Source organism: Rousettus aegyptiacus, unplaced genomic scaffold (assembly GCF_014176215.1).
Source record: "Rousettus aegyptiacus isolate mRouAeg1 unplaced genomic scaffold, mRouAeg1.p scaffold_m13_p_2, whole genome shotgun sequence".
NCBI classification, from domain to species: Eukaryota; Metazoa; Chordata; class Mammalia; order Chiroptera; family Pteropodidae; genus Rousettus; species Rousettus aegyptiacus.
In genome coordinates this window covers 46,668,378-46,694,202 of record NW_023416295.1, presented here as the reverse complement: position 1 = coordinate 46,694,202, position 25,825 = coordinate 46,668,378, and the positions used below count along the sequence as shown (strand labels likewise).

The 25,825-nt window shown below is 35.5% G+C and overlaps 1 protein-coding gene across 6 annotated transcripts in view; it reads left to right on the top strand.

The window, feature by feature from the left end:
* The window catches only part of MAP3K20 (mitogen-activated protein kinase kinase kinase 20), a 155,231-nt gene that overhangs the window by 85,465 nt on the left and 43,941 nt on the right, over positions 1-25,825 (top strand). For all 6 annotated transcript variants that reach the window (XM_016135014.2, XM_036237903.1, XM_016135000.2 and 3 more), the window contains exons 7-11: positions 66-203; positions 6,795-6,881; positions 12,540-12,614; positions 17,554-17,660; positions 24,675-24,810. In XM_016135014.2, coding sequence (XP_015990500.1) covers positions 66-203; positions 6,795-6,881; positions 12,540-12,614; positions 17,554-17,660; positions 24,675-24,810 — 543 coding nt within the window. The remainder of the gene's footprint in view (positions 1-65; positions 204-6,794; positions 6,882-12,539; positions 12,615-17,553; positions 17,661-24,674; positions 24,811-25,825) is intronic.

The window sequence follows — 25,825 nt, the reverse complement described above, 5'->3', positions numbered from 1 at the left end:
GTTTTTGTTACTGTGTTTTTATTAGTCAATAAGTAGAAAGCTGACACTTTTTTCTCTTTCTTCAGATCTGTGATTTTGGTGCCTCTCGGTTTCACAACCATACAACACACATGTCCTTGGTTGGAACTTTCCCATGGATGGCTCCAGAAGTTATCCAAAGTCTCCCTGTGTCTGAAACTTGTGACACATATTCCTATGGTGTGGTGAGTTCATTTCTCATTTTTTGCTAAAGGAAATACAAAAAGCAAACAACCTACAGAAGAAGGATACAACAATTTAACAGTTTTAAGACAGTGATACTGTTTCTGGTGGAATGCCTGGAGCAGTGACAACAAAGAGAACACTGTAATTACCAGAAAGAGTGTTTACATTGATCACTTCTGTGCATCTGAGTTATTTTGTCCTCTGTGAATAGAAACAAATGCCACTTCTAAGAAGCAAATTAGGTGGGACCTAAACTAGGATTGGGACTGATGCACTCCTATGAAGAGTGCTTTCCTAGGTGGACATATGATTATAGAATATCTCTGTAAGTCATCAGAAAGGTAGATCATTTGGAACAGGGCTTCATAGTCATCAGCTACTCAAAAACCACCAATAGATCTGACAAATGAGTTAATTAATGGGAACTTTTTGAATGTCAGCTATTAAACTGATTAGATTGTTTTTGGACAGTACAGAAGAAAATGTGCTTAGCACTTAGCACATGGCCTGGCCCATGTCTGCTGCAAATCTTACAAAGTAGTAGTGGCTATCTGAAACATGAATCTAAGGTATCATACAAGAATAATAATAGTGCAACATAGTTATAAGAATAGAATAATGGGAAGAGTGTGCTCAAGGAATAGAGACCACAGGAATAAATCAGTTAAGAGCAGAAACTTCTGTAGGGGTTTTAAAATGGATTATGCTTGAGGAATAACTTATATCTGAAGTAGCAGAGAGAAAGAAGTAGTAGGGGCAATGGGAGAAGTAGTGAGTTGGGAGGGGACCAGGGACGGATCAGTTCTCTGATGATAAAAGGCATTCATTTCTCCCCCCATTTTTGTGGGTAAGTTTTTATCCCTAAAAAATGCTTTTAAAAATCCAAAGTAGTATTTGGAGCTCCTTGTCTTCACATCTCATCTCCCAATCATACCGCCTTCTCTATTTATATTATTACTTCTTAAAAGGATATTTTCATAATAATAGGAAAAGAAGTAGATTAATTTTGGCCCAAATCAACATGCCTCTTGTTCCCGAATGTCTTAATTTTCAGCCGAAGGTGATAGCCGATGGCATAGGAGGAAACCAATATTGTCAAACCCACTTCTTTTACTATAGATTCATCAGTCTCTAAATATTTACTGCTGGCTTCATTACTTAAGTTTTAGGCTTGTTTTAGTTGGCTCGCTTTTTCTAAATCATAATACACCTTATGTATACCAAATAAATTTAATATAATAGAGATGAATTTTGTCAGCTTTTGGAAAAAATTATTTCAAGAATGAAATATAGCTTTGGGGCAAAAGGCCAAATTTTTGAAAGTTGAAAGATAACAGTAGTATTAGGCTAAATATCTATTGTCCCTTAATTCTGTGTGTTTCTAAGAAGGCTATAAACTATTATAGACAGTGATCAAATAATTCTCATTGAAAGAAGGGGATAAAAACCATAAATTCCTGAAGAGACTAGATTCTAAAACTGGTCCCTAATGTGAAAAGTTACATACATTCCGATCATCCTACAAATCATCTGCTAGGGAGTCTGAAAATAGGGGAATTTGTTGCAGTTTAAGACTTTTTATGATATTATTTTCTTTTATGAAGTTATGGTCCTTCATTTTTAAGCAAAAATCTATTTGTTGTGTCAGGCACTGTGCTAGATATCTACTTGGGGTAATTTAAATTTGACTTTGCTCATTGGGACCAATAGTGTCTCATTTTATCCTGTGAAACAGAGGCCAGGAAACTTTTTCTATAAAGGACCAGATAGTAAATATTTTTGACTTTGAGGGCCACTTACAGTCTCTATAACATGTTTTTTTTACGACCCTTTAAAAATGTTAAAACCACTCTGCATTCTGCAGCAGGCCATAGTTTACAAATTCTTCTAGAACAAGAGGAATTGGAAGATAAACAACATGGCTGAAGAACAGTCTATAGTGATTCTACAAGAGACCACAGTTCTTCTCACTCCTTTCTCTTGCATTTGTATATAAATATACAAACATATTTAGGTGGTAATAGTCTTAAAGTTATTTTGAACATTTATATGAAGACTTTTGAGGCTCATTTGAGTACTCTACAAGTTCTCGTGCAGTGCTTTTACTTTTAAAATTCTCCCTAAGTCTTGGAATTTCCCAATCTCAGAAGTTTTTGACCCAAAAGACACAACTATGAATTATGTATAGAGTGAACTTTTGGTTTCAGTATTATTTCACTTATGAAAACAAACTTCACACTGCCTTCTTCTAAAACCTTATAGTTGCCAGAGACTTTGCTGTGAAATGCACCCACCTGCTTTTCCTTAGCTGAAATAGAATCTTAGTTCCAGTAACCAAAACGGAATTCCTTTTCACATGTAAACCATATAAGATGTTTCGAGGTGACTTCTATTTGTGGAGCTTAGGGGTTTTTTTCTGTACCTTTGAAAAATCCCTTTCAGTCATTCCACATTGACTCCTCGTGTCAAACATAGTTTGAATCAATCTTCCTGAAGCTGCAGATGTTCAGTTTGTTTTTCTGAAAAGCTTGCCTCCAGGCAACACGCACTGCTTTTCAGGAGACGAATTAGGTCTTCTACTTGTTTACTGACCCTACCTTTGTTTTGTTTTGAGGGATTTAAAAAACGCTTCACAAATCATTCTATCAAGTAATTTAACTAATCTAGCAAACTCTACAGCCAGTCACTGAACATTTCCAACAACACTCTGTATTTACACACCAGATGTTGTTCTCCAGAACCTGTGTGCCTCTTACATAATTTGAATATCAATTTTACATTCGTGTTAGAGTCTTCTTTTAACTGGTGAAAACAAAACTGTCTCTTCAGGGAGTGTGTTTTAAAACAACTTCTACTATTTAGTATATTGAACAGAGAGGTTTAGAGTGCTGGTCATCCTCATACCATAGTTGTATCAGCAGAATCCCATTGAGCAAAGTGCACACATACTAATTTAATTATAAATGAGAATGCCAGATTTTATTTAATTCTGACCCCTTCCCATTTTGTTCTAGATAAGCACCATTAGCAAAAGAAAAAGTATAAGGCATACTTTTCACAGCTGTTTGTTTAAACAATCACATTTAAAAAAAAGAAGGAAGAAATATTACATGTTCAAAGTAGGTGTTTTCTGAAAGAACAGGAGAGGACAGTTGTTAACATGGGGGCATGTTAATTTTAGAAGTTTGCAGTCCATAAACTGAAAGTGATACCTAGCTAGGAAACCAGTCTGGTTATTTAGAATTTTTTATGTCTTTTCAAAAATGGGTGAGCAGCCAGGACTCATTTGTCTGTAAAAGAAGTTGTTCTTTTTGGAAACCCACTCCTCAAAAAAACACTATATTTTTGCTTTTTATGTTTTTTTATTTTTTTCAGACTTGCTCTAAAAATTTAGCCTCTGATATTATCAAAGTCCCTAGCCCTCCCCAGCTTCTTATCCCACATTACTTCCTAACACATGGCAAGACTAACCAGCCTCACACGGCCTTAAAATAAATGTGTTGCAAATGCCAGAAATGGATCCTGGGAGTCTTCCTTCTAAGCGGTAAACTTTACTAGGCAGGCAGTTGTTTCCCTCTCTGTTTTATAAGACAAGGAAATTTTCTCCCTCCTTATGATGACTTCTTTTGAAGGACCAAATCAGAGGAGTGTTTAGTATGTTACACACATACACACACACACACACACACAAGATTTGTGGAAAGCAAAAATCATTGAAAGAATAAGACTTATGAGAACACAAGGCCTAGCCACTCTTAAAAACCAAAACTATCCTAATGACAATGCAGAAAGGATTACCCTTAGAAGCTTCTCAGCCAAACCTGTGTTACAAATAGTTAAGAGAGGGAATCACTGCCTCACTTGTCTGTGAGCCCTGTTCCAGAACTGGCCCAGCCCAGGTAATGGCTTTCCATTGTTTGTAAAAGAAAAGGCAGGAAAAGTACACAAGTCTTATCCAAGTTTCTCTTCTGTAAACTGAAAATAGAAAATTTCCTTGTGAGCAGTTTAAATGTGAGGACGTCTCAATATAAAATGAATTGGAAAATATTTTTAAGGTTGAAAGATCACAATATTTGGCCTGCATCCCTATAACTGATATTTTCAGGCATCGTTGAAAGTATTTTTAGACCTCCGAATGACTTCCTCGACAACATTACTTTTTTGTGCCAAATGTCATTGTGTTTAGGGTAAGAAAAGCTGTTGTCCTATAGCACCTACTTTTGATACATTCCTGAATCTGGTGAATTAATAATAGGAAATCATGAAACGTGCTGATACTGGAATTACACTAAAGACCTCATTTGGGCTTCAGAACCCAGCACTTAATGACACCATCCATCCCTGACAGTTTTACATCCCTCACGTGGCTCCCTCAGCTACAGTCAAGCTCTTCAGAGACACAGAGAGGGAATAAAATGAAACTGCCCTATTTTTCCAGAGTTAGAACTCTTGAAGAAATATAACTAGCACCTTATTCGATTTTGGACATTTTCCAACTGAATATTTTGGAATAAAGAATGACATAAATCTTTTTCTGATGCTATTCCCCAAGCTCTTGTTTTTGCATTTTCCCTCAAAAGACCCAGTCTGTCTTTGTGTGTGGGTGCACGCAGTGTATTGCGCATGCAGGCCAAACTCCAAAGGGGGATGGGGGTATGGGGGGTATGAGGCTGTTCATCTGGATGTTTTGGGAACTGGTGCATTTAATTTATTTGAGGTCGATCCCCTATTCCCATTCTCTTTAGGAATGCCAAATCCCTTAATTTACTTGCTTTTCCTATCCCTTTCCCTTTCCCACCCCAACACTGGGGGAGAGGTAATTGCGACAAATTGAGGGGCTTCATTTCCTGCTCGGCACTCTCACTGGCCCCGTTCTCCCTCCCCTGTGAAGGCAGCATGTCAGGTGTGATTGCATACCTGTTCTTGTTCTTCTTTTACTTACAGTGTTCCCTAGAATCATTCCCTTCCGGGATGCCCCTTACCTTTTCCTAATCACTTCTGTGACTCAAATAGAATTATTCAGTAGCTCTTTGAAAGAAGTACCTTAACACACTTGATTAAAAGCCCAAAGAGGCTTCAGCGAATATTTTTTCTCCTGCTTGAGCAGCATCTGCCAATTTCCCTGATTTTTCTGCTAATTATCTTCGTATTAGCCAGAATTCGTTTAACAAGTCATGGTTCGAATAAGACTGAGCACCGATTGAGGAAATAATAGATGTAGAGTTGAAGGTGTATAGGATTTACTTGAAGAGAGTATATGTCCTCAGTCTACATTCTTATTTGGAAAAGATTCTTTGTTTTTGTTTTTAGAACCAGAGATAGCTAAATCAAAACTGCTGAATTCATTTGCTTCCACCATGGCTCCACACTAAAATGTGGTGTGTCACATTCTCTCTCGAACTTCAGCTTTTCATTCTCTAAAGTTACATGGGGTTAAGAGCTGATCTTAAGGGTGAGACAGCAAGCTCACGGTCTAGCTCTGCCACTTGATAACTGAGTGCCTTCAGGCAAGTTGACTTAACTTTCTTAAGCCTTAGTGTCCTCATCTATAAAATGAGGATAATATGTATCCATCTGTGTATCCATCAGGATTAATATTAATCATGACAACATAATGTAAAGGGTTTAACAGAGTACCTGAGACATACTATATCAATAAATGATAGTGATCATTATTATTATTGATAATATCATAATTGTTTTCATACTTCACAAAATATTGGTAAACTCAAATTTCGATGCTCATTTGTATAAATAGAGAAAGTAACTGAGTGTAAATATCTCCATTACTCAGTGATTAAAGAGAAACTAAACTACGGGCTGTTTTCAGCCTTTCCAGAATCAGTTTGCTTTTTTTGGGGCATTCAAGTGCAGATTTATTAATCATACAGATCTCAGGGAGTGCAGAGAGATGGACACACACGTAAATTCTCTGTCTCATACACACACACTCTCAGCCTATGTTTATGTATGTAAAGTGTTTACTGCATTTTAAAATATAGTATAATAAATTGTGTTATTGGTAGACAAAAATGAATCCCTTAGGCCAACTCATTTTGAGGGATTTCTCCAAAATATAAAATCTAAATGTTATAGTTTTGCAAGTACTTACCATTGTGGGGTAGGTGGTTTAGCCAGTGATTTAGATTGGGGGCCTGATTTTTTTTATGGTGAGACCATTATTGAACCTTTAAAAATATGGTTGAATTCCCAATTATTATAGAGAAATTTATCAGAGATTGAAGGTAGAAAGAGTTTTGACTAACAGTATAAAATCTAATTCATGGGAATACACGAGAATTCTAATAACTTATAAAATAAAGTTAAATCACTTAGGCCCACTGGTTTCATAAAATTTTAAGTCTGGCTCTAGATGTTCTAATTTCTAAACCAGAATTTTTTAATTAAAAAAAGTACATAATATATAGAAGGAGTCCTATGCATGAATATATATACATTTTGCCCAAGTTTCTATAGATGGGGTTGGTTGTGTCTGGTAATTGGATACAGTTAAATATTAGATAAAGTTTCAGTAATATGCCAAAAATATAAAGTACAAGAATAAAAATTCCATTTTCTTTTTGTTCCAGGTTCTCTGGGAGATGCTAACAAGGGAGGTCCCCTTTAAAGGTTTGGAAGGATTACAAGTAGCTTGGCTTGTAGTGGAAAAAAACGAGGTAAGACTACGATTCTCCATTCAGGTACATAGATCAGAAAACAGTATTGGGGTTTTGCAAAAGACTTTTTCATCTTCTTCAAATTGAAAGTAAGTTCACGCTTATGGAAAGATTAGCAGTAGGAGCTAACACAAAGGGTCAAAGTGATGTTATTCCTCATGAATGGACCCTTTACATCTAATTGTTGCAGCTTCACGTCGTGATGCTGTAGATCAAAAATTGTACAAGTACTGTACTAGTTTCTCAGTCTCAATTGTAAAACCTAGGGGTTTGTTCTTAGTGATGAAAGAAGCCATTGCGTCCAAGGTAGGGGAACAGTTTAACTCCATCTCCTGCGTTTAGGACATCTTTTTTACTGGCCGGGAGTTGATATATCTGTAAGAGACCTTCAGCTACTTCAACTTACCTCTCCCAGCAGGAGTCACTATAGTACAAGAAACTGTCGCTTAGATGAGAATTTCAAAAAATAAAAGAAGAAAAAATAGTTTCAAAAAAGGGAAAAATTACAGTTTTGCCACCTACGTTGAACACTACATTGAAGATGAGCTCCTCACTGGAATTGGCGAGGCAGTGGCATAACTGTGCGCTTCTTCATGCAGAGCCTTTCCATTTCAAAAGAACTTCAGTGGCGTAAACACCGTTTGTGCTGTGTCCCCAGCCTCGCTTTTCTTCTTCCCACAAATTGAGGCTTTCAGTTAGTTGGACCTATGAGCCTACATCAGAGAACACGGTACATTCATATCAAAGAGAGCAACTACATTTTGAAAGGTTTAAAATTGTGACTGAAATGCACAGCCATGGAAATTTTTAGCATAAGGATGAAGCATCCAATATCAATGTATTATGAGAACTTAGGTCATGGAGTGGAGGTATGCAGTTGTCTTTGCGCTGCAAAACTACTTCATTTCACAAAGCTTCTTCATTTCCAAACCTTATTCGTGCCCTCCCACAAAGGATGAGAGTGCAACCTAAGGATAAAAAAAATTTGCAAAAGGTGATTTTATAGTGTCCCTTTTTAATGCATTAAAAGAATTAGATTGATCTGCTCCCCATGTGAGCACCAGAACAAACTACATTAATCAAAAAGCTGCTATTGACTAAGAGAAACCGAGTTTCCGTATTTTAGATCACATAATCAATCCAGAGTTACCTTATTAATTTGTCCTCCTGAGCCATTGAAAATGGATGAAATGTTCATGATAGCTGAACTTGATGGGAGAGAGCTGCCAATTTAAAAACAACGAAAAGGGGTTATATTCAAGAATGTGTCCTACTCATGGTTTCACAAGAGCTGCTCTGTTTTAATTAAATATGATAGGAATTCATGATGTGCTGTTACATCAGACCTCACATACAGGATGACTGATATTTTCATGATATGAGAACCCACTTGTTTCTGTTCTGTTTCTTTCGCTGGTGAGGTGACTAGATATTTGGTTCTGGGTTTACAAATGAGAGTGAACAAAACTATTGACCTTCTGTTGACTTTGGAGCAGATCACTCAATGTAATTTTTTCCCTCTACATGGTTTCACGATAAACTAGAAGAAAGCTTTTTAAAAAGCTAACTGGACCCTCCAAATATGTATAAGGGAGACTAATTAATATTTGTAAGTAACATTCCATCTAAAGGATGGCAAAATAGGTATGAATCTGAAGCCCTTTCAAAACATTGGAGTATTCATCAAGGAAATTTAAGGCTGAAGAGAAAAATGAATTTAGAAGCTTCCTTTGTGTAGCTGACTTGAGGGTTGGGAACCACCCATAAATAACCCTTAGAACCTCCTCAACATGTATGTGAGCTCCCCCTTTCTCCCCAGGGATTGTGTACAGTAGAATGCACTGTTTTATCTATTATATGATATGATCTGCTAAAACTGATGGAGACTACTCAAATACCCCCCAAACTATATTTATTAAATATAATAGTAAATCGAAAGAAACCCACATGATGAAATAAGTTTTCTCAACTTCCTAATGAAGTTAAGGAAAATTGGATATTACAAGGATATTTGCTTGGCTATTCTCATTCTGCACGGTATTTATTTGTCAAAAATATGAAAATTAAGTTTAAAAGTAGTTTCCATTGTTATCATTCAAGAGGGTGTCTTCATTTCACCTCAGAAGCAGAGGCACTTATTTCTAAAATGAATTATTTGACATAGCATTAAAGGAATTCCCAAGGATTTATTTCATTTCATAATAAAATTGAGAATTTAACTTAAATATGTTACAAATCACCTCAACTCCAAATTATTTATTTTTACTTTGGAATACCTTAGCTTATTGAGTTGAAAAGAGAAAGTTGTGTTTTTATTTTCTAACAGGACTTATTTAAACAAAGAATGATGTGTTTAAACTTTCAGGGAGACATATCAAATGTGACTAGCGACCCTAGAATATACCTGTATCCAAATATTAGGATTACCTTTTCTTTTTAATGTTATATTCTGAAATAATGGAAGACTCACAGGAAGTTGCAAAAATATTACAAAGAATTTCGTGTACCCTTCACCCACCTTCCCCTGCTGCTGACATACAGGTATAGTACAATATCAAAACTTGGAAATTAGCATTGATACATTCATTATTCTTTTTTTTTTACAGTTGACATTCAATATTATATTAGTTTCAGCTATACAGCATAGTGGTTAGACATTTATATAACTTACAAATTGATTCCCTTGTAAGTCTAGTACCCACATGGCAACATACATACATAGTTATTATATTATTATTGACTATATTCCCTATGCTGTACCAATACATTACTCTTATCTAGACTGTAGACCTTACTTGGTTTCACCATTTAGATTGCTTTTTGCATCTATAGGAAGAACAACACATTCTAAAAATTATACTTTGAAGGTCATTGCTTCTACAACCTTAATTGTGAAATAAGGTCTTTAAACAATTTTTCCTAATATGTAATCCTATTAATACTAGATCCATAAAGCACTGTTAAACTTTACAAAGCAAACAACCCTTATAGAAGGCATGAAATTTAGAGGGCATTACTAATAAATTTTTAAGTTTGCCTTTATAATTTCCATAAATCTCAATTAGTAGTCATTCAGAATGTTCTGGCAGCATATTTTTTATATTTATAAATACTTAAATTCCCATATAAAACATGTTTCATTCTAAGTAGCACAACTACTTTTGATTAACATAGAAATCCTCAGAAAACTTAATTCATTGTTTTTGAGTATACTTTAAGATAATAAACTTGTCTTAAATAATTTTTGCATCTTCCATAGAAAATGGTGGAAAAAAGAATATGGTCTTTAAAAACGTCATGCCTAATTTAGTTGGGAAATATTTTAATTTAAAATTTGAAACTTTTTATTTTTAATTAAGTATTAAGCAATATTGCAAACCTGGTGCTAATAATCTGATTATTTCACAATGTTTTAATGCATTAGGAATGTCCTCAGTTATATAAGTATTTATGTAAGTACTTAAGTATTTTGGATTTTGTTTTAAATACTTTATAATGCACCAAAATAATCCATTGCATAAAGTGTCTCAGTCTAGATTTGAGTCTAGATTTAACTGATAATTTGACCATGTCATATACTTTAAAATAATTATGTCTTCTTGAATGTAATGCTTCAGATATGATATCTAAAAAGTTTGTCAGTAAGAAAAGATGATAGAAATGCTCAACGTCCATATTCATCCAGTTCACTTTTCAGTTCTTAGAAAAAATGTTGAGATAAGTGGTGTTGAAAATATTACCCTTTATGAAAAGTTATTTTTCATTACACATGGGGTACAGTCAGTTGCATAATTGCAATTACCATCTGTTTTTATTAGTTGCCACCCCCAACCATCTTATTTTTTTAAGGAAACACTTGATTTTTCTTTTGACCTTCATAAAAAGGTTTCCAGTTCACATTACATTAAAATAATAATACAGTTGATTACATTGTGCTCTATTCTACAAAATCACAAAGCTCCAAGTTTAAAAAATGCTTAGCATAACCTCTAACTTAGGGTTATTTTTTTTTTCACTTTGTCCTTTTTTATTTCAAGATTATCTGTAATTCCAAATATAGATTGTTTTCTTGCCAAGGCAACTATTTTTCTAGTTTTACAGATAGCCTCCCCTAAATCCAACTAAGTACAGTTTTAAGTTTTTTATTTGCAAAACTTCTTTGGCAAACAGTACCATGGAGTAAATCTCTACTTCTTAGCATAGTAGTTCTCAACTCCATCACACTCAGTGCTCTTTTTATAACTGCTGTGTTAACGCCCCCTCTGCCTCCCTGAAATGAAATCCTACCTACACACATTGTATTTAATATCAATAATAATACTCCGACTGTAATATAAAGAAGAAATGTATTGCAGTGTGTAAATGCTTAGGCATGACCACAGTGGAAGAGACCATGGAGCAGTTTTTGATGCTTGCGCCTATGCAGCTACAAATGCAGAGTAGAGCTGAGTAAATGACTCCAGTACCATGAGCAACGCTGTTGTTCGTGACATTTTCCAAAAACTTTGGTTAGGTTACATATAATGCAAAATTCAATCTATCCTTGATTTATTTTATTTAGTAATTGCATTCTTAGAAAGTTAGTACATTTAAAAACTGTTCAGAAAATATTTTGTGTTTATTTGCAAGTCAGAGTTAGAGTCCAGGCTCAGAAAGCTGTAAACCTCACTGTTCACTTGTTTTACTTATGTGAATGCACATGGGACATTTGAAATTTGATGGAATGTAGGAGTCCTTAATTATGTAGGATTTTATGGCATGTTGAAGGACAGCTAGTATTCTTGACCTGTTCCAGGTGCAGCCCTCTAGTCTTAAAACAACCAAAAGAACACCACCCTAGATTTGTCAAGGAACCACTACAATGTTAGAACAGGACTGATGCTCATTATAATCTTTGTTGTATCAGGTCCTACATTTTATGGGTTTGACTAAAACTAAGTCATAATGAGTCATACATTCAGAATGTCTTAATTACCAATGAGAAAATGCACTGTTCTTTAAAATTATCTCGGAGGGTCAGGCCTGGTTAGTACTTGGACAGGAGACCACCTAGGAAGATCAGGTGCTGTAGGCCTACAAAAAAAATTTAAAAATAAGGAATTGTAAGATGACAAGGTCCTTGTAATCTGTGAGGTCAAACAAGGGTTGCCTTGCCTTAAAAAATAAATAAATAAATAAATAAATAAATAAATAAATAAATAAATAAATAAAATAATCTCAGAATTGTCTGTGCTGAAGATGTGTTCAGAGTTGTACATCTACTGCCAAAGCTGAACTGGTTTCCAAGCTACCCAGCCTGTTTGCATATTTCATAGTTGCCTATAAAAGTGCAGTGATAGATTTGTGGTTTTAGGTTTAGTATTTAAGTTCAAACTTGCCCCTCTCCTGCTGTGGTTTCTTTTAAACTTGATTCTATATTTATAGCATTAGCTGTGCTGAATCTGATCCTCTTTAGGGGAAAAGTGTAAGTATCTTCAGAGATTAGATATGAATCTAAACATAAATTCTCATCTGCCATATATTAATAAGTGTAAAATTCGAATTTAATGTCTTGTTCATGCTCTTAAATTAACTTTTTTATGTCCCTTCAATTAGTATTTGCTCTTTTTAATGAGTAAATCCTCATGTTTTATTTTATTTTTACTTTCTCTATTGTAGAGATTAACCATTCCAAGCAGTTGCCCTAGAAGTTTTGCGGAACTGTTACATCAGTGTTGGGAAGCTGATGCCAAGGTATATATATATATTTTGTTGTTGTTGTTGCTGTTGTCATTGTCATTGTTTGTTCAGAATTCTGAAATTTCACTTGTTTGGCTTTGAGGATTTTTTACCACCTTCCCCCTCCCCACCCCACCCCCACCCCCACTTTTTTTAGACAGCCGGGAATATTTACACTAGTAGGTTCAGTGTGGGGGTGAGGCTCAGGCTTCGAGTTTTCACAATGGAGTCATAAAATCCGTTACAAAGCAAAACTGGACTGCAATTCCTGCTCCCAAAACTGACTGTAAGGCTTTTTGTTCACATCTGCCTATCTTGATCTTGGAAGCTCGTTGTTGGCTCTTTCTGACAGCACTCTGGCATCCTTGACTCAATAAAGAGAAATTCGTTTCTTTCTTTTTAATTTTTAATAATAACTATTGCACCTTCCTGCTATAAAGATGGCTAACACACAGTGCTTATTATATGTCAGGCATTGTTCCAAGTACTTTATGTCTATTAACTTATTTATTCCTCACAATATCTCTGTGAAATATAGGTACTGTTATTATCCCCATTTTATAGATGAAGAACCAAGGCACACAGGAATGAGCTCAAGGCCACACAGCTAGTAAGTGGTGGGCCTGGACATGAACCCAAGTCCCTACTGTTGACCACTACACTATATTGCCTTTCTAACCAAACACCAGGCAAGAGTAGCACTTACAGAGAATCTTAATACGTACTTCCTGCCCAGTTTCAGTGATGTTTTTTAGGCTATCACAATAGAGTTGGAGAAATTCCAGAATTTAGACTTTCATGTGGTTATCACATTTGAGCATGAATGGTCTATTTCCTTTCTTTGCAAAGATCATTTTAAAAGGCCCTCACATACATACGGAAATATTTATAGATAAAATGATAGGCTAGTCTTGGATTCACTTCAAAATAAAGTGAAGAAGATGGATGATGGTATAGATGAAATAAGATTTACCATGATAATTTTTGAAACTGAGCGATAGGTATATGGAGATTCATTGTGTTGTTTTCTCTATTATTGCGTTTGAAATTTTCCATACTAAAAAGAAGAAATAAAAAAGATTCTCACAGATTAAACCCTACAATAAAAGTGAAATATACTCAAGAAAGGAATTAAAGTTTCATAGTTCCAATTCATCCAGTTTTTCATGGAAATAGTTATATCACAAACTGACGTTTTAAATAAAGATCTAAAAAGAAAATCTTAAGAATGGAATTTCTTCCTTAATTTAAACCCAATTTCGGTCCGACCCTCAAGAAGAATGAGTGATAATAATATGTGCCGTGTTCTTCCACATATTTCTCTGGTGGGGATAACTCATAAACAATTGGTGAGCATGGGAATTGTGTTAGTATAACTCAGAATTCCCAGCGAATCATATGTGAAGTGTCCCAGCACACTGATCTGCACTACCAAGTGAGAACAGCGAAACCTCAGGTGCAGCAGTGTGGCCAGCGGTGCAGCAAGCGACACGGAGCTGCAAGGCCCCCTCACCCAGCGTGCTCCCGGTTGGCTGGGCTCCCAGGGCTTTGTCCTGGGAGGGTTCGTTGCTGGTTCTCTGCAGCCTTGAGCAGTCTGCCTTTCCTCTCATAACCAGCAGCCTCAATCTTCGCTTTCATTTCTATACATTAAACTACCTTAACCCTTTTTTAGAGTCTTATATTAGTATTGTTTTTATTAAATAATTTAACATATGTTTTAACCGTTAGTATTTGGAGAGCTGTTGTTTTTATTAGTATGCTGTGACTAAGTTGCATAGGTTTTGAATGGTCAGCCCTGCCCCTGTTTAGGCCCTATTATTTTAGAATGTAATTTTGCAGAAAATGGGAATTTTTAAGCAGTAAGAAAAATGCCTGCACTTTGCAACTAATCCAGTAGAAACTATAAGTGGTTATTTGCAAGCTTGCTCTAGAACAGTTATTTTTTACTGTTAAAATAGTGTCATACTACCCTACCCTTTTCACATTTTTTCTACCAGTTATATGTCCATTGTAGCACATATAATCATTTTGTCAGTATTTTCCTCTCTGACATTTAAGCAGAGATTTCACCTGAAATTATTTGCATTGAATTAGATTAGTGCAACTAGATCTCTGTAATTGTAATTATATTTCAGTATGCAAAGCAGGTTTTGAATTTCTTAATCAGAAACTGTACTACAGTAATTAAAATTCTAAGAATATACATTTATGGTGCATTAATTAAATGACAGTGTAAACAGCTAACACAATAAGGACATTAGGCCCAGTGTTGGTGCCGTGAAGTCAGCATGTCTTTAACATGTAGTAAGCTGACCCTTCTTTAGGACCATAGCAATCTTGTGTTCTAGCCATGCGAAGTATAAAGTTTGATTGAGTTCTGTGTCCTACATTTATGACATTTTATAATTTGTGGCCCCTGTGTTCGATCTGATTGTGTACCCAGCTGAGGTCCAGTTTCTTTCGTTGCTGATCTCTAGACGCAGCTTCCACACCTTCGTTCCCTGAATGTGCTCTCCCTTCTTTTCTTCCCCGACCACTTCATCATCAAGCTTCCCTGGTTATTGTGTTTAACCCCAGAGCATAATTAGTGTTCCTTTTCCTAAACCGTAATCTAAGTTTGTGCCTTACCTTGTACTGTTGTATTTTTTAAAATATCTTTTCTCTATAAATGGATTGCAGGCTCTAAAAGGGAACAGAGCTAGTTTTTCTGTGTGTTTCCATATAGCACCTCACATAAATTGAGTAAGTAGATGCCCAATTCGTGGTTGACTGAAGTGGCCAATCAAGGTTTATTTCCTGAGAGGCACATTTTAGTTCTCCGGCTAGAAGGATGTAGCAGTTCAACCAGAAGTTGGTGCTGGTCTTGTGCACATAAATAGAGTAATGATTATTTAAAATATTTTGTGTGTGTTTTTTTTCAGTCCTTAAACTTTTAGAGTATTAACACATAGATTAAAATATTTACCTCAGACCTATAAAAAAAAACACACATTCTTTTGCAATAAAGAAGGTGAAATGTATCCAAGAGAAAGGTGGTATTAGGTAAATGCAGGTCATTTCAATGGTTTGCCCAGGTGCTCAAAATTTTTTATTGAAGAAAAGAAGGAAGTAAAGGTAGGTGTTGGTTCGAGTTCTAAAGTGACATTTGTAAATAAGAAAAAAATAACAGTTAAAGCCCTGAGTTTGATAGGAAGTACTATCTAACTCTCGTGTGATAAACATTTTGAAGGATTTAGAAGCCTAGTCCTTGGTTCTGTAACTTGCTTCCCATGTGATGCTGGGCAATTCATACTTTCCTTAGACTGATTTTCCTTATGAAGATAACAACTAAAGAGACACTGCAGATGTTCCATAAATGGTCCTAGTCAGGATTTTTTAAGTAAGCAAAGCCTACATAATACCTAAAAGGAAACTAAGTCCTTTCAGATGAAGTTATATAAGACCCTAGTCCAAATGTTGTATTCTGTAACCAGAATACTCATAGAATAGTGCCACAAAATTCTATACTGATATTACTTTTTAAGTGTTCACTTGGATAATTTCCATCTGAGAGCGTTTTCTAATGGTAAAATCAAGATTTTTCTAGGGATATTTGTCATCCAGTTACAAAAGAATTTCACATTATTTCAAGAATGATTAAATATAAGAAAAAAATTAGTCTTTAAAAATTCATTAGCTCCTCCTGCTGCTTTTTCATGCAAAATGAAAATCCTGTATTTGTTATATAATTAGTTCTTATGCAAATAATTAAAACATTTTTCCTTTTGCAACCTGACACATAGCAGGAGAAATTAAAGTGAAGACGAAGTTAAAAAAAGACAAACAGAAGATTTTTCAAATTTCCTACTTAAAGCATTTTCCGTTTTGCTTATTAGAAGGTTGAGTGCACATCAGTGACATTTTGCTACTTATGCCCTCCTCTTTGGAAAAAGAACATGCACACATACACAGATACATGCGCGTGCACACACACACACCCTTAAAAGAGTACAATAGTGGCATAACTCAGAATAAATATGTTTTATATTGCTGAGAAATAGAAAAATTGCCTTTCTTAATGTAGGAAATGCTCAAGTCCTGAGAGCAAGCCACCTCAACGTTGTTCCTTCTTGTTTTTGTGCTCCTAAATTAAAATGCATGTTTTAATTGCTCCAACTGTAATTTGTTCAGAAATGGTATAATTATGAGGCATGATGAAGAGAGAATGTGCATCACCCTTTTATTATCTTTCTCCATTTTTGTTTTAACCTTTTGTCTCAACCTTGACTAGAGTCTAAAGAGATAGACTAGTGTAGTTAGTGCTAGCTAAAGAAATACCCCTAACCACTGCTTTTTCAATTTCTAGTGAACAGTACCTTAGCGTTTCCTAGCACCAAAGCTAGTTATAATGTGGAATAAACATTGAGAACAATGACTTTAAAACTGAGGAATTTTTCTGAGGAACCAGTTTAGGAAATTTTATTAGTTCTGATAGATTGATGAGTAGATTTTCCCCCCGAGAGTTTATTACAAAATTTTCAAACATATGGAAAAGTTGAAAGAATTTTACAGTGATCACTGGTCTACCTACCATCTAGACTCAACTTTTACATGCTTGCTTTATCACATAGATTTTTAAATTAAAGGGCTTAACTTTTCCCTTTTAGAAGTCCTTAATCATACCCAAAAGAGAGAACTAGTACTTTCTTTACCTGAAGAAAAACCATAATTATTCCAGCTTTAGTCCACATGATAGAAAAATGATATCTGAGTCTATTCTTATGAATAATTGATTGAAAATAAGGAAAACAGTTCCCTAAACCTGAGTGGTCTGGTGGTTATAAAATAATTAAAACAGGACAACACATCATATTTTATTTTGTTATAACGAGTTAAACTTATTACTAAGGTTGTAGATTTTCTCTTAAAGATTACTTTCTTAATTCCCAACAAGTGATTATTTTCTCTTCTTCAGAAACGGCCGTCTTTCAAGCAAATCATTTCAATTTTGGAGTCCATGTCAAATGACACTAACCTTCCTGACCAGTGTAACTCATTCCTGCACAACAAAGCAGAGTGGAGGTAGGTAGGCCTCATACAGTAGTCATATCCTCTGGCTTTAAAGGACCATAACTAGCTTCAGTAAAGACAAGAATCAGAAAACTTGATAACAATGCTGATTTCTAAGTGCAGCTTAGAAATTGAGGCTTTTACTTTTGTTTTTTGGGTTAAAAATTTTTGGAGCTCTAATAAGGCCTCCATTTCATGTGTATGCAAAAAAGAGTGTATATGTATGTGTATGTGTGTTTGGGAAGAATATTGAATTCGTATCTTCTGAGACAAAAGACAGTTACCAGACATTTCTCTGTGTACATTCTGTTAGGAAGCTTTGGCCTCTGTCCAGTGAGAAATAAAAATACTGTTTGGCTGAATATTTGCAGAGCACTGTATCTGTTGGTGGAGAGGGCAAGGGGGACTATAAAAATATTTTTAAAGGGAAACTTTTGATGTTATAAATCCTATTAAATTTTGTCATGTATATAACAAATTTAGTAATGAGAAAATTGTATTGTGTGAGTGGAAGAACTAAGCCTGGGTTGAGACATTTGAGCCAGGTCACATGATGCACGAATATAAATAGCATGTTTGGGAGCTGACATTATTCCTCCCTGACTCAGCAGAGATTTAAGTAACTACATCTCTCTGTTCCTGAGAGCTATGGCGGTAATGTGACGCCTTACGCCACCTGCTGATGCCAAATGAATACTGCATGCACTTTGAAAATGACGGAATTTGTTTACTCCTGTTATTAAACATGTCTTTGGGCTTTATGTTTGGTTGGTATTTTACAATAACCTTATTTATTTTTGTTCTTTTGAAATCTCTTTTAAAGGCTCGCTAGTTGAATGAATTTTTATTTAGGGATACAAAAGTAAAACTACTCTAGGTATGAGGGATTTTGTTCTGGGCTGAAATAATTATCAAAACAAAACTTGTAAGTAATACTTGTCTCATACAGTAAGAGTTCATTACAAATCTAATCAGATCGTTCCCTTTTAAATCCGTATAATGGGTTCTTGTTACCCTAGAACAAAGGTTAAAATACTTGACAAGATTCACAAGACCTACTGTGCTCTGGCCTCAGCAGCCTCGTCTTAAGAGCATTACACTGTCCTTTAGTTATGGCTCTGAGTCCCTCAACAGATTCATATTGCTTCCTCATTCAAAATTCTTACAAAATTTAGTTTCTTCTGTTTAAAGCTCATTCCTGTTTCAAACACCACCCCTGAGCCCACTCCTAACTTGGCTCCTATTCATTATTCAGAGAGCAGCTGAAATAACATGTCTTCTAGGAAGTGTTTCCTGGCTCCAGAGTAGATGAGGTTCCACTCTATGTGCTTGGAGGGCATCTCCTTCATAGGTCATTACTACTATTGGATTAATAAGTAATTCTGCAATTTATTTAATATGCATCTCACTAACTAAAATGTAAGAGAGTCAGATAATCTCTTTTGTTCATCAATGTACATACCTACAGCATGTCAAACGTGCCTTGAACATAGTCATTGCTCAATAAATATGGGAGAAAAGGAATGCCACGGTAGTAATAATATAAAGACACAATATGGTGTTACACAAGAGAATGTAAATACGTAAGTTAATTTGTTTGCCATGACAAACATGTTCTTATATTTATTCATTCAGATGTTCATTAAACTTCTGGTGGGACATGGTGCCCTCTTAGGTATCAGGGTTTGGTGATGAGCAGAATAGTCCCAACGGACACGAAGTGTCCAGTATTAAATTACTAAATATAAATGTGCAAATAGTTATTTCATTTCTATTTTGAGAAGTATTATGTCAGTGAAGTACTGGACATCTGAGAATATATAACCATGAAATCAAATCTTGTCTGAGGATATAATTAAAGGATTCCTTGAGGAAATGTTCTTTGATCTGTTACTCAAAGGATTTGTAGGATTTTCATACCATTAATAGAGGTAGGGAGTCTTTTTAAGTATGTAAATAAAATCGGAAAACAGGGAAAGTTTAGTTTTCTGTATAAAAATATATTTTAAGAAAGGTAGTATTGGCCAAAAGTAATATATATCCTTCATAAATAAATTTCCAGAACAAGAACCACACTGTTAAAATTTTTTTTTCCTGTGTGATAGATCAGCAGTTCTAATAGTTTTTTGTTTCAGGATTCCATTAAACTCTGAAAAATTATGGAGGATTCCAAAGAGCTTTTGTTTAAATGAGTAACATCTGTCAATAGTTATCACATTTAAAATTAGAACTGAGAAAAATGTAAATATGTCTATTGATTCATTTAAAAAATAGTAAGTCCTGCTTCTGCATTCAGCCCGTGGCACTATCACATGACCTGAAGCCTCTGGAAAAGTCCATACACTTATGAGAGAATGAGAGTAGAAAAGGCAAATCTGTAACCTCTCGAATCCTTTGAAAAGCCCATGGGTCCCCAGACTGCACTGTGAAAACCATCATGATAGACAAAGAGTTACTGTCATTGAAATAACATTTTCATTAAAATATGCTAAAAGACGTGAAAAGGCATTTACAAAAGGAGAAACCAAATGGCCAAGAAACATGAAATATGTTCAACTTCATTTAGCAATCAGATCAATATAAGAGAACATAATTAATTTATCAGGTCAGCAAAAATTTATATTATGAAAATATCTAGTGTTGTAAACATCCTCATAGTTTGCTGTGGGAAAATACTACCTTTCTAAAAATGTATTCTAAAGAAATAAGTTAGAAGATTGTGCAAGAATGTAAGGATACCTGTTTATCACAGTTTCATTAGAATGGTAAAGCTGGAAATGGCATAAAGTTCAATAAAAGGAGACTTATTTTTGTTTTTATTTTTTATGGTTTTTAAAAATTATATCTCCATTTACAAAATAGTATGGAGTCATTCATGATAATACAGATCTGATCAATTATTTTGAAATACAGGCTACAGTCCAGTATGTTTAGAATGATTTCATTTTTTGTAATTTTGTGTATAAGTATGTGTACATTGAGAAAAATATCAAAAGTTCAGTGTTATCATTGGGTAATGAGATTATGGAAAAGCATTTTTTATTTATATATCTTTATTTTCTGCAGTAAGTTGAATAATAAATTTAATTTTTTTAATGTTTTAAGGTGAAAAGATGAGGGAAATAAAATGATAAAATACATATATTAGTAAAAGGTGAACAGTTGCCTGGGGGTTGCCTCATTGGCTCTCTTTCAGGAACTAGTCAATCTTGAGAGCTGAGAGTATAGATCTTTAAAGCTTGAACCAGTAAACTAGTTTGAGAAGCACCAGAGCTGTTTTAACTGAACGAGGCTATTGGTTAAAAACATGGGGAATAGTAATAACATTAATTAGAATAACAATAAACACAGCCGTCGTGTATTACATTTTTACCAGAGAGTTATACTTTATTTAGATATTTTTTTTTTTTTAATCCACATAGCATCCCTGACAAATTACTAATGCAGAAACCGAGGCCCGTAGGGTGGGAGGCGGGTAACCTGCCCCAGATCACGTCATATGAGGCAGAATGCAGGTGGTCTCATCCCACAGGCCCGCAGTGGCGCACGCATTGTGCAGTGCTCTTCCTGAACTTGTGGCCAGCGTCATGCCATCCACTCATTAGCATGCAGCATTCACTTGACTAGGTTCCTTTTTAGCAAAGAGAGCTGTTACAGGGCATGATCATTTTAGGTTATGATTAAGGTAAAAAAAAATAAAAAACAATTATCTCACTCAATTTACCAAGTGCCGAAAAGAATGACATGTTTTGTCAGATTATCTGGATATTTCAAAAGACACATTCAGACCACTCCTCTCTCCCCGACTATGTCTGGTGTCTGCAACCACGTGATTATTGTCCCAAGCATGTGTTATCAATTAAAGTCACAGCGAAGTCGGATTCCAGACCTGCTCTGGTGTTTCTGGCACATGCTTGTTTTCTGGTAGAGTTTCCTCTACACAAAGACCAGATGGAACATCTAATTTTAGAAAATTAAATGATTATTCTGGAAATTCTTTTTAAAACTAGGTTATTAAAAACCACCTAAACGAGTTTCTTTCCTTTGACCTAATAACTGATAGGGAAGAGATTTGGGGTCAGACATTTCCTCAGTCATCACATCTTCAGTTTATTTATCCCCTATTGACTTATTAGCGATAATGACAATGAATCTTAAGAACAGAAAATAACGTGTCATCCCGTTTCAGTTTCCATTACCCCATGTGATTGTCTGCAGACCTGAGGTAATCTGCACTGAGTGAGCTGCGTGGCACTGTGGCGCAGCATCCAGAGCTCCGTCTCTTGGCAAAACACTTTGTTGATTATGTTCTTGGGGATCAAAATACTCTCACTGTGGCATGCCTTCTTAAAAACAAAACACAGATCAAGAAAATCTTTGTCATTTGGATATTAGCACAAATCATTTAATGTATAACACTAAATTTAATATACACATTACATATGTATCATGTAATATGTATAAAATAAAGCTGTTTTTACAAATTGAGCTTTTATTTCTAAATTTCTGACTAATTAAAGAAGATAATTACACTCCATTGGCTGTTTTGGGCATAGGGAAAATTGACACTAGTTGAAGTCAACCTTGGTTAGATTTGGTTTAATAGTAAAACCGTAATTTTCATCACTTAAAACACTTAAACTGTATTTTTAGAACAGGAAGTTTATATAAATGCATCAATAGATGCATTTGATGTAAAACAATGCATCACGAAACAGGAAACAGCAAGAGGAGTAGCTGTCTTTATGTTGCCCTGGGATTTGGGTTACTCTTTTATGGCCTATCACCTTAAACACTCCTGTCCAGTCCTGGGGTGTCTACAGGAGCAGTGTTGGAAAGCTAGGCCTGAGGAGACAGACTGAGGAAGAACATTTGCTCAGTGAGTGTTTGTTTTCCTGTGTCTCGGCTTTCAGTTTACCTTGTTGATCTGTTTTCCAGAAGGGCTCAAAATCACAGTGGGCTCCCAGAGCTGGAACTTGACATGAATCCTTGGCTTAAATTACAAGTGAAATTGAATGTGTTGGTCATTTACCCTGATCAAAAAGAGCATCAGGGAGATGGGTCTCCTGGCAGGGAGTTGGGACTGGCTGGGCAGAAGCACTGCACAGACAGCAGCCGAGGCCACTGCCGTCTCTCCACGACATACGCCCAGCTCTGCTGCCTCCTTGTGTCACCCTTTTACCTTCTTATTTATGGAAGATGGCTCATTTTTTCTATCTTATTTCGTTACAGAAGTTTAACCTAAGGTTTTCCACATTGATTTTTTTTTTCTCGGTCCTCCATTTGAAAATTAAACACAAATTTATTTATGAATGGAATAACATTTATGTCTGAAATATCAGGGATAAAATTTGGATTTTTATGAGTGTCATAATTCTGAAAGATTGCTGGTTTAGTGCCTTTTTTTTTAGGAACTATAGTGTGACTTTACTGTAATTTTTTATAATTTTCAAATGGCACCAATAAAAGGTTCCATTTGACAGTAGATATTTTTATATGTACTTATTACTTGCCATGCTCTGGGATACTTTCCAAACATCTAGCAAAGTGTCAGGTCCAAATCCAGATTCACCTCAATAGCTGTTTTCTGAGTTGGGTTTTGCCAATTAATACCCAGAACCTTTTGTTTTCATTCATTTAGTTCTCATCCACAAAGGCATTGGAATAAGCTGTCCACTTATTCTAATTTTCCCTGGAGATAAAAAGTCAGATTTCGGTTACATATATTCATTAACTGAGATCTGGGGCTTCTACCTTCCATAGTCAAGGCCTCAACCAGAATTACACAGTGTGTCATGCAGGTTTGACTTAGTGGCACCTGGAAGCAGCTTTTGGCAGCACTCAACTGCTAATCTACAGCAGTGACCTATTTCCAGCCTCTTCCTTCCTCTGCACCCTTCTCTCTGTGCGCCTTCTCCAGCCCTTCTTCCCTTGCATTTCCTCATTCTTCCCCCTCTTCTTTTCCTCCCTTCCTCCTTTCCTCCTTCTCTCTCATTCTCATTCTCTCTCTCTCTCTCTCACCTTCTTTCTCTCATTTTCTCATTAATGTTGCTTTTCTCATAGGCTCTTCAGAAACTCAAGGGAGAGGACTTCCAGCTCTCAGAGCATAAATTTAGACTTAAACATTATAATAACCCTGAAGGAGAAAAAAATTTGTACCATGCCATCTTATCAGTTTCAATTCCTATAAAGGACAGGTCTTTATAACTGGACATATTGTTCCAAGTGGTGAGGCTGGTCGCCCTATAGAGACTAAGGAGGGGACTTTTAAAATTTTTAGAGTTAAAAAGAACCTTAGAGTTCATCTGCCCAGAATTTCCCTTGCTTGCTCATTGGAAAAATTACGTGGATTTTTTATTAAGTAATGGAAATTCCTAGGTGCCACCCAGCCCTTCTGGATTATGAGCTCTAAGGAAGGGCCCTAGGAATCTGTGTTATGTTTTTTGTTTATTTATTTGTTTTAATAAGCTGCTCAGGTAATTGTTAGGATTAGGAAAGTTTGGGAGTCCTGATATAAGATAACTACCACCCTTTAAAACTGAGGAAACCAAGTCAGCTTAATGAATAGATGGCTTGAGTTAGTCAGTGAATAGGCTGTCATAAATTTACTAATAGTGTGATATTGATCACTTAACCTGAGTATAATTTTCCTGAGTATCATTAGCACCTGTTTCTTGGGGCTGTTATGAGAATAAGATGAGATAATATACACAGCCCTCTGTGAAGAGCTAGGTGAATGTAAGCATTTATTAAAGGGATAAACCGGGACACCGGCTCCTTAGCTTCGGCTCCACCCCAGTGGCTCTTCATGCTTTGTTAAAGTATTTCGAACTTATTTTTCCAAACTAGAAACTACCTGTTGATTTCAAAGGATATGAAAGATTTCTTAATCACTGATAAGTTACTGTTTGGTTTAAAAGCACAAGTCTTAAGCCCTGTTACGTTAATTGAGCATTCTGATGGACCCACTAAGCACTTAATATTTCTTGAGCAAAGTTGAGACTTAAAACAGTTATCCCTGTGCAGGTGTGAAATCGAAGCAACTCTTGAAAGGCTGAAAAAACTAGAACGTGATCTCAGCTTTAAAGAGCAGGAGCTTAAAGAACGGGAAAGACGTCTGAAGATGTGGGAGCAAAAGCTGACGGAGCAGTCCAACACCCCGGTGAGTGTTCCCGACGGTTTACCTGTCCCCCACTCAGAAGGATGTGGCTGAGCATGGCAGCATGGCAACTCCCCTCCATCCCACCCTCCTCACACTGCCACCACCTCACTTTCTGCCTAACACCTGTATATTAAAGGGTCCACGTTTATGCTCAGGCAGCGCTCATATCTCATTTCAGTGAACAAAATGCCAGAAATTTAGAAGAAAAGCTTATCCTATTTCTGGCTCCTTCCCTGAGAACTGTTATTCTGTCAGTGTGTTTATATATTAGAATTACAAAAATAAAATCCAATGTATGTTCACGCCATCAGTTAGGTCCCCAGGACATGTCCCTTAATGCTGCGTGACTCCTTAGAGTTGATTAGTAGTTAATAAATGTAACAAGTACCAAGGCAACTAGCTAAGAAAGTCTTTGATGTGTCAGAACTTAACAAAGTTTTTCTTCTAAAAGAGAGCTATATTAATGACTTATAAATGACATGCATTAATATTCCTTACTCAATTTATCATTATGATCATGGGCAGTAAAAGATTGGAAAGATTTCTCTAGGGATAACTTCCAGTATTTATTACACCTAGAAAATATCTCCCCCCGCCCCCAAGTGTTGAATTTAGAGGAAGATCAAAATTCTTTTTAAGGATTTTTCTATTTATACACTTACTTTGACCTTGTATGTTGACATGCTATATTAAAGTCTAATCAGATTTCAGCGTTCTTTCCTATTTTAAATGATTTATCATTTGAGGAATTAAGTATAAATTTATCATCGGTTTTTCCAGGGTTTTTAATGGGTCATATTTGTCCACTTTAAAATCACATGTAATTGTAAGATTAGAAGTATATTTGTTGTATATTTTAAATTTATTCTTGATGATTGCTGTGGCAATTTTGCCCCAAAAAAATACTTAAATGCCCTTTACTTTGTGATCTTCAAAAAGAGTTTCTATTTTTAAAATTTTTAATCTCCATTAAGCAGCCAGTGCCCAATTGCAAAATATTTTCCAGTGTCTAAAG